Source organism: Centropristis striata, chromosome 8 (assembly GCF_030273125.1).
Source record: "Centropristis striata isolate RG_2023a ecotype Rhode Island chromosome 8, C.striata_1.0, whole genome shotgun sequence".
NCBI lineage: Eukaryota > Metazoa > Chordata > Actinopteri > Perciformes > Serranidae > Centropristis > Centropristis striata.
Genome location: NC_081524.1, coordinates 15,592,373 through 15,607,113, shown reverse-complemented (window position 1 = coordinate 15,607,113; position 14,741 = coordinate 15,592,373). Strand labels below are relative to the sequence as shown.

Here is a 14,741-nt window from a genome sequence, read left to right as displayed (position 1 = left end):
CCTTGGTCTGGATACTGAGGACCGTGCAGCTGCCTCCTGCCTGCTCCACTGTCACCACAGGTCATATCACCAGTTCCCTCACAGCTGTATAGAAACATCAGTGGTTGGGACTGAAGTGAAGGATTGTCAACAGGTGAACCAAACAGGGAATGACTGTCGGGTCTCAAACAACCACAGGCCCCAGAGAGGAGAGAGCATGTCAGCTGTTTGGGTGGAGAGCCAAGATGTCACAGTATCACATTTGACTTGTGCGAATTGTGAATATATTTATAATTACACTACCGGTCAAAAGTTTTAGAACGCCCCAATTTTTTCAGTTTTTTATTGAAATTCAAGCAGTTCAGTTCAAATGAACAGCTTGAAAGGGTCCAAAGGTAAGTGGTGAACTGCCAGAGGTAAATAAAAAAAGGTAAAATATAATGTACATTTCAGAATTATACAAGTAGGCCTTTTTCAGGGAACAAGAAATGGGTTAACAACTTAACTCTATGGAGTCTTGGGCTATTTTGTCCATTTTTGAATTCTTTTCATGTCTTTGTAAGTCATTTTGTGTCTTTTTGTGTCATTTTGTGTCTTTTTTTTTAGTCATTTTCTGTATTTGGTGTCTTTTTTTAGTCATTTTTCGTCTTTTTTTGGTCATTTTGTGTCTTTTTTTAGTCCTTTAGTCCAACATAAAATGTGATTTTGAATCTTTTTTTTACTTTCAAAACACTATCATGCTCAATCAAGAATTTAAAATGTTGCAATTAATTGTGCATTAATTTCAGAGTACACTGAGACATTAAACTGCATCATTTTCTATTAAATTCTGGAAAAGTTGGTGTGTTCTAAAACTTTTGACCAGTAGTGTACATAGAAACATAGCAAAATGTTCTATGCTTATTTTATTTTGAGTTTTTTAAATGTATATAATTGGTCAGCATAAGGCAGATGTGTCAAACTCTGGCCCGCGGGCCAAATTTGGCCCACAGTATAATTATATTTGGCCCGCAAGGAAATACCAAATGACAACCAGAGCTGGCCCGCCGGTATTATACAGGGCAAATAATACTACAAATCCCAGAATACTCTGCTGGAGTTTTGGCTTGAACACAGTAGATCAGTGTGGAGCAAACTGAGCAACAATTAAAGTTGTCTTTATGCACTTTTTCTTGCTAGTCCAAGGCTTGAATGGCTGCACATTCATTGAAGGATATTATTATTAGTCATTTGGTTTATTATTGTTATTTTATTCTTAGCCTGTGGAAAAAGATTACTGTTAAGTTTAGATTTAAAGAAGGCCGCATATAAAATAAAGGGACATACGATTTTTATTTAAATTTTATTTAAGAAATGAATGCCATTGATGTGTTTGTTTGTTTTATTTGATATTTGATTTTGCATGTTTGCAGTATTAAGTTATATCATGCTTTGCTTGTTCCATTTCGTTTGAACTTGTTTAGGTCAATTTTTTCAATAAATATCAATGTTGGCCCGCGACTTTGTCCAAGTTTTACATTTTGGCCCACTGTGTATTTGAGTTTGACACCCCTGGCATAAGGGAATCAGTTTCAACAGTTTGGTTCATCTAATCCAGGGGTGTCAAACTCAAATACACAATGGGCCAACATTTAAAACTTGAATAAAATCGCGGGCCAACATTGAACAAATAAACCTTTTAATATATACCAAACATGTTTTGCTTTAACATTAAATATGGAACCAGCAACGCTTATAAACATACAATATATAACTAAATAGTGCAGACATGCAAAATCTAATTTCAAATAAAAAACACATCAATGTCATTAATTTATTAAATAAAAAATAAATAAAAATCGTATGCCTCTTTTCTATTTGCATCCTTCTGATTTAAATATCAAAATAAAGTTTTTCAACAGGTTAATACATTTAAAAATAAAATAACAATAATAAATCTAGTATTAGCGGTAAATGCGCCGTATAATACCGGCGGGTCAGCTTTTATAGCACAATAATAATATAATAATTTGGTATTGCCTCGCGGGCCAAATAAAATTACACTGCGGGCCAAATTTGGCCCGCGGGCCAGAGTTTGACACCCCTGATCTAATGCTTTCGTAATGTGGGACTTCACCTATTAACTATTCTGAGTCACAGTAGGTTGGATTCATGTTACACAAACATCTAAGTTGAATTAAAGTGTAAACAGAGGCAAGCATCAAACCCTGCAGCAGTAGATCAACTTCCCCAAATGTGTAATCTGATATTGGTGTTAGAGAGACGTCTCTATCTTCAGATAGGTTACGGAATTAGACTATTTATTGCTCAGAGACGTTAATAAAAGTCAAACTGATTATATGACGATCAAATAATAGCTATGGTTCATATTGTAGCCAGACTTTTGAAAACACTGATGCTGCCCCACTGCACACACACAGTAACTGAATACTGAAGGAGCTTGTTTCGACGTACTCTATACAAGATGGACTCAACTTGCTCTGCAGGGGTCAGGGGCCACTTTTGCAAAACATAGGAGGTCAGGGGCCAGTGAATAAATAACCATTAGTAAGATTAAAAGGCCCATAACTCATTCTTTCTTTCTTGAAAATAAAATCTTTCACATTAACTGGCTTATACACTTATTGATTAAATTAACTTGGCAAAAGGACAATTACATCAGATATTTTACTGCATATAATCTGCACTCTGCATATTCTCCACTTAATTTGCACTAAGTTGTATATAGTATATTATTATTTTGTATATTTTGTATATTGTTAAATGTCTTTTCTTAGATTGTTTTTTATCTTATCTTAAAATTGTGTGATTTTCTGCGGCTGTAACAAAGAAATTTCCCCGCTGTGGGATTAATAAAGTCAAATCTAATCTATCTAACTGCATTTAACAGCTGAAACTACATTTTAGTTGTAAAATGCATTGTTTACATTTGCAAATGTTTATACACCATTGAAAATAGACAGAACCTCTTATATCATGCAATTATATAATAAATAGCTATTAGTCCATTTTGACACTTTTTAAAATGCCCTCTGGCACCTTATTTACATTCAAAGTACAAAAAAAAAATCCCATTGCAAATCAAATTATTTTCATCATTAATGTTAATTAACCTGACATAAGGTAAGTGGTAAGTCATTGGTATAAAAAAATGATTTTACGCAGAACACAAATGAATAAAAAAAAGAAGGTAAATTTCTTTTTATTTCACATATTAAATGTTTGCATTATTTTGAGTCATGCATTACAAAATGCAAGGTGAAACAGGTGATGCCCTTGCATTAGAAAACATTTAATGTCTAATGACATCAAATGTAAAAAATTTAAAAATTTAACAGTTCTCACATTGTCCTTTATCAAAGTGGTCAAGTATAAAAAGCGACATTTAAAGAATGAATCTATTTGAGACAAAAACATTAAATCTACAGAAAACAGAAAATACGTTGGACTTATTGCTACTTTTCCACTCGTCTTTTGTTCTTTATACACAGTGTTTCGCTCTGTGAAGCCACGTTTAAACATCCACTGATGCTCTTGTTCATTATGCAGCAGCACCTGTGGACATGTTCTTTAGCAGGCTTCATACTAACACATGAACACAAAATAAAGGGTTTATTATTGTAAGGCTCCATAATAAATACATAAATAGCATAATTTAAAAGGCACATTATGAAATATTTTGTCAAAATGAAAGATTCACATTCAATATTGTTTCTTCCCTTATGCTGAGTTTACTCGAGGCGCAATTTAAAGGGAAGAAAAGTGAGTGCTTTTACCAGCTTCAGTTGTCACTTCAGCATTTTTTTTTTTTTTTTTACGAACTACCAAGAAAATGTTTTAAAGGGAACAAGTTGACAGTGTCTAATCTATCTCACTCCAAACAGTTATACAAAAGAGAACAATCCTAACAAAATGTAACGTCTATATCGATGTCTGCATAGCTTTACCAAACAAAATACTGGTCCAAAACTTTGAAATACTGAAAACTGCACGATGACGTGACATGCTGTTCTCATATGTATGCAAGTGTTTTGGGGAAGTAACCTGATCATAAGACGCGATTGCATTTAGGAATTTTATACAAATTCCCCTGCAATATATATACAGAAAATTCAGCAATAGTTGACATGAGGTCCAGTAAGTCTACTTGAATTAACATTAAATATTTTCCTGCTGAATAAATATTAAATATTCAATAGTGACAAAATACTGATCTCACTAGAATTAAATAGTTATTCTTCACTTCTCTCCACATTTTTGGTGATATTCTTCAGGCTCTTTGGTAGAACGACTGCTCAGTTAAAACCTGGTAGTGACATCCATCAGTCAGCCCTTACGCTCTTCCCCTTCGTTTACATCTTTCCTCCTTTAAGGTAGTTTTCACGGTTTTTTACTGCATGCGATCCGTCTGCAGCTGCTGAGGTTGGTACTGGCTGAAGGCAGCAGCAGCAGCAGCAGCTCCCGGGGTGGCAGCGGTGGCGAGCGGCTGCTGGACAGCGTACCCATACCCTGCTGTAGTCATGTAGCTGGTTGGTGCTGGTGAAGCTGCATATGGATACTGCTCATATGCTGCAGCAGCGGCAGCAGCAGTGGCTGCAGCAGCAGAGTACTGAGCATACGCTGCTCCAGTATAGTCAAGGTATGGGGAGGTGGCAGCAGCAGCTGTTGCCGTAGCAGCAGAAGGTTGTACATGAGGGATCACCACGCTGGGCTGGACAAAAGCCTGAGGGTAGACGTAGTGGGCCGGGACTCTGTAGGAAACAAAGACACACAGGGTCAAAGCAGAGCAAAGCAGGGAACTTCTCCGACGCCGAGACTAAAATTCTGAAAAGCAGGCGCCTCAAAAACGGCAATCCAGTCCTCAGAACACAGCAAATCCATTCATTAACAACTGAGAAAAACAACCCTACCTAGAAATGAAAAGTTAAGGAAGCAGCAAAACCACAAAGAAACACAAGCGCAGCTTTTAATATCAAAAAGCACCTGGATTCTGGAACACAGTGAGGCATTAAATGAAGACACAGCCCAGCTCTGCACCCAATGTTTTCACCAAAATGGTATTTGACAAAATGCGAGCTTGTCGCACAACACCACAACATATCAGGAAGAGAAGTGGACAATAGTTCTGTCCACGTATGGTCACACCAACACCACACATACAGCATGCCCACACATGTTAATAGGTCCGTAAAGACAAACAAATAAGGCAAAAGAGATATATATATGTATAAATAAATAGGCCTTTGGTTTCTTTAAGATGCAGCACATTGCACTATAGCTGCTGAATGATCTATACAGTTAAAATAGATTAGAAATAGTATAGAAATAGTATCAAGAGAGGCTTGGTTGTTCTCTAGAGGCTGTTGTGCTGTTTATTTTAGGGCTGGGTGATATAACCAAAACCTTCTAAACAGATATACACTACCGGTCAAAAGTTTTAGAACAGCCCAATTTTTCCAGTTTTTTATTGAAATTCAAGCGGTTCAAGTCAAATGAACAGCTTGAAAGGGTACAAAGGTAAGTGGTGAACTGCCAGAGGTAAATAAAAAAAGGTAAGCTTAACCAAAACTGAAAAATAATGTACATTTCAGAATTATACAAGTAGGCCTTTTTCAGGGAACAAGAAATGAGTTAACAACTTAACTCTATGGAGTCTTGGGCTATTTTGTCCATTTTTGAATTCTTTTCATGTCTTTGTAAGTCATTTTGTGTCTTTTTTTGGTCATTTTGTGTCTTTTTTTAGTCTTTTGGTGTCTTTTTTTGTCATTTTGTGTCTTTTTTTAGTAATTTTGTGTCTATTGGTTTCTTTTTTGTCATTTTGTGTCTTTTTTTGGTCATTTTGTGTCTTTTTTTAGTCCTTTAGTTCAACATAAAATGTGATTTTGAATCTTTTTTTACTTTCAAAACACTATCATGCTCAATAAAGAATTTTAAATGTTGCAAATGTGCATTAATTTCAGAGTACACTGAGACATTAAACTGCATAATTTCCAATTAAATTCTGGAAAAGTTGGTGTGTTCTAAAACTTTTGACCAGTAGTGTATGTCATTTCATATCTCAGTAACTATATATCACAATACAGCATGTTTTCTGGCAACTCAATATATAAATAGTCTATATGAAATACCGACATGACAAAACATACTCCTGTGTGAATTAAATACTTGACAAATGTACTTTTTTCTATGCTTTGTATATCGTCATATCACCCAGCCGTAGTTTAGTTGCTTGAAAAAGAAAAATGGTGTAAGAGAAGATTAAACAGGGGCTCTCCGTCTGCAGAGCAACATTCTGTATACAGACCAGGGTATAAATGGATAAATACAAGCTTGGGTATCTGGGTAAATTTGGCCCCCCACTTTTTAACTTGTGTTAAAGTGACCCTCAGTAAATATATTAAGGAGCAGGTGTGAAACTGTTATATCTGGCCATAGACAAGTGCCCCTCCCCCACTTACAGACATACACCCCCACACAAACATACACACGCCAACTTGACTGACAAGGGAGGCTGGAAGCATGCTATTTTTGCTCCCCTTGTCATCTCCAAAGGACAAGCTGATCTTCTCCTTCAGTAACACATGGCAGGGCACTCGTTAACGGTAATGGCCGCCTACGCCGCTCTACTGTCGCAGTGACTTTCCTGAATATAATTCTAGATCATTATCAGCCCGGAGGTGTTCTAGCTGATCACAAAGTGCTGCCCTTTATACAAAGTGGGATGCTAGATCCACTTCTGTGGAAAAAAAGCTAACTTTTTTTGTACTTTACTTGCATAAAGATCATGAAAATGATACAATTCTTGTATGAAATGTGACAAATTGAATCACATGTATGATTCCTAACGTGATGAGATATTGGTTGCCTTTCTCTGTGACATGACCTTGTTTCATTATGAACAGTTCAAGCGCTAAAAGGGCACAGCTGACTTAAGCCATCTCCATTGAAAGAGACGGGAGGAACATTTTGTGGTCCTGCACGCCGAGAGCTAAATAAAGGTGCTTTGTAAATCACCAGGACACATGGGTAATCCCTCGCACATAACCAAAAGGCTCCATGGGCACATGGCTCGGCCCACCTGTTGTCCACAGCCCAGCGGCCCTGTCTGTGCCATACATTATTAACAGCGCTGCTGAGTGACTCCCATTTTCCATCTGAATTTGAGAGGCCGTGGAGATCAGTGTAGCCAACAGCTGCTGCCTAAGAGGCCGGCTAAGATCTCTGTCTCCAACCTGCAGTCAGCATTTCAATCTTTCTATATATTTAAAAAAAACACAGGTTTTTTATGTATTGCAAAGCTTGATACTGAATCCATAATCACATCTGGATAACATCTAAAAAATGTTTTATACAGACAGAGATCCAGTTTTTATTTAAAGTTTTCACATTTTTAATTAACTTACGTCATTAAAAAATGTAGCTCTGCTAATGAAGTACCAACATTGGGGAAATTATGTTTTTCTGTAGAGATAACAATATTTGTGTTTGTTTTCATTCCCCCTGCACATTTTAATTTGTTTGTTAAAAGACAGCTGCTGGAGTTTTGAGAAAAATACAAAAATAAATGAATAAAGGCTCAGTATCATGTACCTGTAGATGTAAGCTACAAGTGAAAGCAATGGGTTAATAAAAAAAAAAAAAAAACACAGCATAATGGGTAAGAAAACAGAAAAAGAACTCCCACATGCAAGCCAGTGTTTGTTTTGTTGTGGGGGATTGATTTTGAAATTAAAACACTGTATGTGATCATCAGCCCCCTTTTGACAACAAAACACCATCAACTTTATGTTAACGAGGAAACTGGGGGAAAAAAATAAACCACAGGCTAAAGCACAAATCAATTATTAAAAAGGGAAAAAGAATCAACACCCCGTTGCAGAGTTACGACTCCCTATCAAAACTCACAAAAAGTCTGCACAAAAACCTCCTGCACCCCCCACCTCCCCCACTGCAAGTAGAAATAAGCACACAGTTAAGCTGAACACCACATCATACTGAAAACAAGGCACACACCAATCTATGTTCTATGGAAAACTGGTGAAAAAAAAACAGAAGACTTCCATGCATCTAGTCACCATTTCAGTTCGTTTGTGTATGTCAGAGTTTACAGGTAACACTTTAGCGCTCTGCCCAATGCAGACTCAGCTATTCCTCAAACCATCATGTCCCTTCATCAGCTATTTTAACCGTTACCGACCCTGTCAGATCAGAGAGAGATAGACAACATGAAGTCAAGTCCTGCGGTGGCTGGGGACAAATGTTCACTTCCTTTACAGTCAACACCAAGCAGAGGAGCACACATCCACTCATGTCCTCATTCAGAAGTAGAGGCAATGATAAATTACACTTTTTTACAATAATAAAAACTTTCTTTCAATTTCATACAGACCGATTTTTGTGAAATAAAGAGTGATTTCTGCAGCGTAACATACCCATAAGGCCTTTGGATGAATGCTGGGTGGATCTGAGGCATTCCAAATGCAAATCCTGGAAATAAAACACACACTTTAGTTTGACTGACGCATTTCAAATACAACGGAGACCATTTTGAAGAGTGTTTTGATCCTCTGCAAGACTGCCTATAGCAGTTCCAAGACAAAACAATTCAACTAAAAAAGCAAACATATCACTCTACACAGTAATTAATCCAAATATGAGACTACATCACAGTGTCTGTATATGAGTGTGTAAAGATATTTGGACTTGTTTGTGTGCCACCTTGATTATCTTGCAGTTGGGAAATAAAGCTGTGGTCCAGTCCCTCACCTGGCTGTATGACCCTGGGCTTAGCCCCCAGGTAGGCCAGGTTCACATTGGCTTTCCTGCCGTCTATTATGGGGTTGGGGTCCTTGCAGGCTCGGTCCGCAGAGGCCCGATCTGCCATTGTCACCTGAAGAAACAACACATTTTCCATTGAGATTTCATATGCATCAACTACAAATTATGGATCATTTGTTTTTCAGATAATTTGGTAAATACTGAAGTAGTCAGGTCTTTTTTCCTCCTCTGCAACATGCCTGACGCAATACAAATAACGTTTCTCAACAAAAAAGAAAAGTGATTATAGTATATTTTAGTGCCATTTTAAGAGTTTTAAGCCCATTTTATCGCGATAATATTGTGGATCGCAATGATTTAAGCCAGGATAATCATTACATGAATATTTCCTACCATCCAATGACTTGTTCCAAGTCTGGATTGTCGGATTTCGGCTCCAAATGATTCTTTTCTAACCTAGCTGTCACGCACAACAGGAAACAGTACAATTTCCAGCCTACAGGTGCCGATACTGGATCAATGGGCCATATCCTCGGCTGTGCACGTGTGCAAGCAACTTCAACAAAAATGGCAACTCAGAACTAGTACCAGGTTGCTACTTACAAATCCATAACCTCTGGATTTCCCCGTCTGCCGATCGGTGATGACAACAGCCTCCTCGATGTCTCCAAACACCTCGAAGTATTTCCTGAGACTTGAGTCCGTTGTGTGATAAGGAAGACCTCCCACAAAGATCTTGGTGAACGTGGTGTCTTTCTGTGCCGAGTGCATCATTTGTTGATAAGTGTTGAACCGATTTCCTGGAAATTATGAAATAAGGTCAGATAAAGTAAAGGACAGCGGTCAGATCGAGTGTGCGCGCGGACAGACAGCCCCCCGGTGATGTGACTGAATGTGGGTCTGAAGGAGGAGGAGGAAGACACCTGTTAGTTTGGTGCGGGAGGTTTCCCAGTTGTCAGTGTGTGACACAGATACTTAACTCCACCCAGACCTCCTCCACCCTGTGCACGCGCTGCCTACTGGCGCACAGCTGCTAAAACAGCGGCAAGGACACACTGTGCACAATAAATGTAGAAAAAAACCCATTAATTTTCTATTTTCCAAAATGTTTCCAAATTACAATGTAGTTGAGTAAAAAGTTCAATATTTACCTCAAACTGTAGTGAAGTAGAAGTATAAAGTTACATAAAATGGAAATACTCAAGTAAAAGTACAAAAGTATCAGCATCAACATGTACTTAAAGTATCAAAAGTAAAAGTACTCGTTATGCAGAATGGACCCACTCAGATTGTTTTATATATTATTACATTATTTGTATTGTTTCAATTATGTAAGCAGTGTTTTAATTTTGTAAATATAGGGCTCATTTTAACTATTTAATATAATGTTGAGTTTAACATGTATAATAATTTTTAATGTATCGTGTTCTTTATATTAAATCTCAACCTGTAAAGTAACTAGAGCTGTCAGCTAAATGTAGTGGAGTAAAAAGTACAATATTTGCCTCAAACTGTAGTGAAGTTGAAGTATAAAGTTACATAAAATGGAAATACTCAAGTACAAATACCTCAAAATGATACTTAAGTACAATACTTGAGTAAATGTACTTAGTTACATTCCACCACTGGTGCAGACTCATGCAATAAAACATAAAAGTTTCACTACCAGGGCTGAACAAGGATTTTACAAGAACTCTTATTAGCCCCCAGTGAAAGCCCCAGACCTCGTTGAAAAGTTTGACCAGGTGGCAAAAATGTTTTTGAACATCTGATCCTGTGTACTTTATTATTCCCCAACATGGTCTGAACACTGTTTTTAAGGCTCCAGTCTGACAGGAATAGAATTATATACTGAATCCTTATTTATGTTTTGGCCTAAAAGCCACTTACAGTCTAAAAATACTGGAATCAGCATTTCAGATACTCATTTATTGTTGGTTTTGTTTTATTCTGTAATGTTATTCTCCAAAGGTTGCTTAAACCTACAAATTCTCAGAAAAAAATACCAAGGACAGACAGACTTATTAGTTAAATAGCGTACTGTACAATATTTCTTAAGTCTTCTTTTCTTAAAAAAAATTTTGTATTCAGGGTTGATTTACTAACCTCATAAAAACCAAAACCCCAGCTGCCCATTCATTTACCAACACACTATATACTTACAGCATTATCTGTAGCTTAGATGCTGCTATGGTTTAAATTGTGTGCTGATACATGACTTTATTTTTGTAATATAGCAAAAGTTTAAAATATATATACACACTAGTTAACCCCTTGGGGGCACTATAATTATTATATTATAATTATGTTAAGACAAATGTGACATCTTAGGTCACACTGGCCTAAGTGTGACAGTTTGGAATGAGTGTTTTATTGGCACCACTAACAGTGGGTCAAGATTAGAAACAGTAACAGTCTTTCAATTAAATGGTACATTTCTTTCATAGAGCCGTCTGTGATTGGCCTACAGGTGCCTGCATCAGTTATGGAGGACAACATTGTTACATGTGTTTGTTGTTTACCTTTACATCAGTCACAGACAGGACTTTCAGTTCCATAAACCATAAATCTGCCAGGAGATATTTTTGTGCCACATTGAGAAGCCAGAAAATGGAGCACACATCACTGTTGACATGTCATTTAACAGATATAGTAAAGTATCACACTCGCTGTCAGGTTTATGTGTGTCCAGTGATGGCCTAAATCAGGGGTGGGCAATTAATTTTCCCAAGGGGTCACATGACCAATACCACGAAGGTTGCAGGGGCCGGACCAAAACTCTGAACTAAATTCTGCTCAATATTAATGTAATCGCTTAATAAAATACAGTAAATTATCTGGTTTTGAGCTGCTACTGATAGGAACACATGTTATGATAAGACTGTTAATGTGGAGTAAATCAAATATAGCAGTAAAAAGTAGTAAATACTCCAATCACTGTATCACTTTAACATTTATTTTAAACTCAACTGTAAATGTTCTTTAGTAAGCTTCCTATTTGTGTTTTTGTATTATATAGCTTGTTTTTCATGTTTGTACATTTTCAAGGTGTTTAACAATGTTGTGATGCTTTTATTTTGAAAAAGTGCCGTCCAGTGTAAAACGGGTGCTTTCATTTTGAAAGGTAGTGACAGGAAATAACCGGTAGAACGGTTAAATGAAAAAACGAACGGTAAATAACGAGTGCGTAGTAATTCATATAAAGTTGATATAAAGTATGAAAAAGGCTTCTCTAGTGGCTGACTGACAGGACACAAGGTTTGTTAAAGTTTATTTTATTCTGTCATATATATTAGTGGCTATATTTGTTGTCTTAACTATAGTAAAAGTGTTGTTAGCTAGTGCTAATGTTTGCTATTTTTTTCAAAATAAAAGCACTGCGGTTGTATTGATTTCTAATTTCTGGGTAACCTCACGCGGGCCGGACAAGGACAGCCAACGGGCCGGATGTGGCCCGCGGGCCGCCTCTCTTAACATGTTTTTGGCTACATATACAAAATGTATGTATTTTGAGAATGTATGAACAAATATAAAATTTCAAAAACAGCTAAATCAACTGCAGATCCATTCTCTATTCTTGTACATTTTAGGTATGGACATATTGGGGCACAGGGTATTTAATGGATTTTCTTGGCTACATTGCATCACAATGAGATGTGGACTAAAAGATCAAATAACTTATAATCAGGGTTAGGCAATATGATGATATATATCATGTTTTACAACTGCACTATCACACCAACTTGAAAATATATTATGGCATATGTTATTGCATTTAGATTAAGAATAATTTAATGGGAACATGTTTGTCCATGAAACAAACTACATAACAGTGAAATATACAAACATGGTGAGCTGAATGAAGCAAATAAAGAGTCAACACAGCACGCTGATTGTAAATGTTCTATTCTAGAACATTTTGTACCAATTAAAACAGTTTGCGATACATTATAAATACAATTCTGTACATTATAATAGTGTAAATACTATGTTCAAATACATTTCTATTTACAACTCCTTATGAGGGAGAGCAGCTTTGTTCTCTTCTTTAAAGTAAGGTCTTGGGTTTGTTTCATTTACTTGAAATTACAGCTTGGATATATAACTATATCTAGTCAGTTCCACAGTTCACCACTTCCATAAAGACGTAAGGACAGCTCTTCTTCAGGACTAAACTACTTTTGTGCCGTCTTCTTGCCATCCATCCAATCCTCCATGTGAAAAAAAAATGCATTATTGAGTACCTTTTAACATGTAGTGATATACCAGTCAGTTAAAATATAAAATGCAGATGGACAATCAGTTAAAAAAGGTATTCAGAGGCTAGGTGGCATTTTGAATGCATCTGGGCATCATGATGTACATACACACACACACACACAGGTTTCAGGTCCATATAGTTAGTTTGAAACTCTTTGAACTTGTTCTCCAGTTCATTGAGTGGTCGGGGCTTTATGTGCCGGCCTTTATGGGAACAGGGCATTAAGGCATCAGTACATCCAGGCCTTGGACAAAGCCCAGCTGCTTTGTTCCCCAGATTAAAGTGATGGTTTCTCAGTCACTTCAGTTAAAAAATATCTCATCAGTCCAATATGGAAGACAGTCGGCGAACTCTCCAAGAATCCTTTCCAGTGCAAGCTTTCAAACAGCAACAGTCTCATGCTGGATGGGGATTATTTCCTCCACAGTGTTACAGTACTTCAACAGGATAATTTAACATGATAACTGCAGTCAAACACTGAAAGCAACTCAGGTTTAGCAGGTTTGTCCTCTGTTCAGGGTATGTGGCATTACTCCTAGAGATATGGCACTAAGCTTTACTTGGACACATAGATATATAGTGTTTACCTCCACATACATTAAAAAAATAACATCATAACAGCAGATATGGAACCGTAGTTCTTTGGTTACCCCTGACAGATCATATTGATGCAGATATCAATGTTTAATAACAGTAGTACATTCTTAATCTTCATATCCCAGATAACTCCACTATGAGCCTCAGGGAGGATGCATTGTCTTACAAAAATATCATATATAATGTTCAGAAACCAATGTAAGAAAATGTATGCGGGTAATATTTCAATATGGACTCCCAGTTAAAAGTGAAGTTCTCTATCAAAAATATCACCATATAGAAAACTCAGATATGTGCATAGTGAATTTTCAGTGAACAGTAATTAGGATATACCTTCATTAAATGCACAGGTCAGATATGCTTAAGTAAAGCAGACACACCGACAGAAAACACGCGCTGAAACCAGCCCGCGGTTCACCCAGAGGCACTGGATCTGAGGACCCCCTGTGGGGCCCTGCTGGTCCTTAGAAAGCTGGTCCTTCTTTGGGTCCTATCTGATCAGGGTCTGGGGTTCTGTGTCCATGGAGGGTGGTCCTCTGGTGAGACGAGACGGCTTCACAAACACACCGTGACCTGGAGGGCAGCGGAAGTACACCCTGCCCTGGACGGTCCCGTTGTGCTTCCCTACGGGAACATCAACATAACAGAAATGTAGAACGTCACATCTGGATACAAAACGCAAACGCATGCATTGCTTTTATTTTTCTACTATAATTCTGTTCTTTCGTGTTGATTTTTTATTTACTATTTTTTTTAATTTTTTTTTTTGCCATTTTTGCTTTTATTGAAAGTGATAGATAGAAAGCCACCGCAGGAAGGACTCAGCCTTAATGGGACACGCTCTACCAGTGTGAGCCACCGGGACGCCCCTTTCGTGTTGATTTTAAGCATTTAAATGAACATGTACATTCTTTATTTTTGTATGTACACTACCGGTCAAAAGTTTTAGAACACTCCAATTTTTCCAGTTTTTTATTGAAATTCAAGCAGTTCAAGTCAAATGAACAGCTTGAAAGGGTCCAAAGGTAAGTGGTGAACTGCCAGAGGTAAATAAAAAAGGGTAAGCTTAACCAAAACTGAAAAATAATGTACATTTCAGAATTATACAAGTAGGCCTTTTTCAGGG

General features: G+C 37.2%; 2 protein-coding genes across 3 annotated transcripts in view; both read right to left on the bottom strand.

Annotated features, from left to right (window-relative positions):
* Nucleotides 1-3,165: 3,165 nt before the first annotated feature.
* On the bottom strand, nucleotides 3,166-9,636 carry rbm24b (RNA binding motif protein 24b). 2 transcript variants are annotated; one of them, XM_059338619.1, is made up of 4 exons: nucleotides 9,361-9,636; nucleotides 8,698-8,869; nucleotides 8,412-8,466; nucleotides 3,166-4,730 (listed from the first exon to the last, which is right to left on the bottom strand). In XM_059338619.1, exons 1-4 carry the CDS (start codon nucleotides 9,529-9,531, stop codon nucleotides 4,370-4,372), a joined length of 759 nt encoding a protein of 252 aa, XP_059194602.1. In that variant the 5' UTR covers nucleotides 9,532-9,636; the 3' UTR covers nucleotides 3,166-4,369. The 2 variants fall into 2 exon arrangements, with proteins under 2 accessions (XP_059194602.1, XP_059194603.1); XM_059338620.1 differs by having other exon boundaries at nucleotides 8,746-8,869.
* A 3,010-nt stretch (nucleotides 9,637-12,646) lies between these two features.
* Nucleotides 12,647-14,741, bottom strand: part of LOC131975830 (kinesin-like protein KIF13A) — a 55,800-nt gene continuing 53,705 nt past the window's right edge. Inside the window, exon 36 of the mRNA XM_059338611.1 lies at nucleotides 12,647-14,239. Coding sequence (XP_059194594.1) covers nucleotides 14,106-14,239 — 134 coding nt within the window. The 3' untranslated portion in view covers nucleotides 12,647-14,105. The remainder of the gene's footprint in view (nucleotides 14,240-14,741) is intronic.

What these genes read in the sequence shown, in the direction of transcription:
- rbm24b (XM_059338619.1), bottom strand. Translation starts at nt 9,531, where the DNA reads ATGATGCACTCGGCACAGAAAGACACCACGTTCACCAAGATCTTTGTG. An exon ending in CCAACTGCAAGATAATCAAG is followed by an intron (nt 8,467 to 8,697) that starts GTGGCACACAAA and finishes TTTTATTTCCAG; the next exon opens with GATTTGCATTTGGAATGCCT. An exon ending in TTCATCCAAAGGCCTTATGG is followed by an intron (nt 4,731 to 8,411) that starts GTATGTTACGCT and finishes TGTTTCCTACAG; the next exon opens with AGTCCCGGCCCACTACGTCT.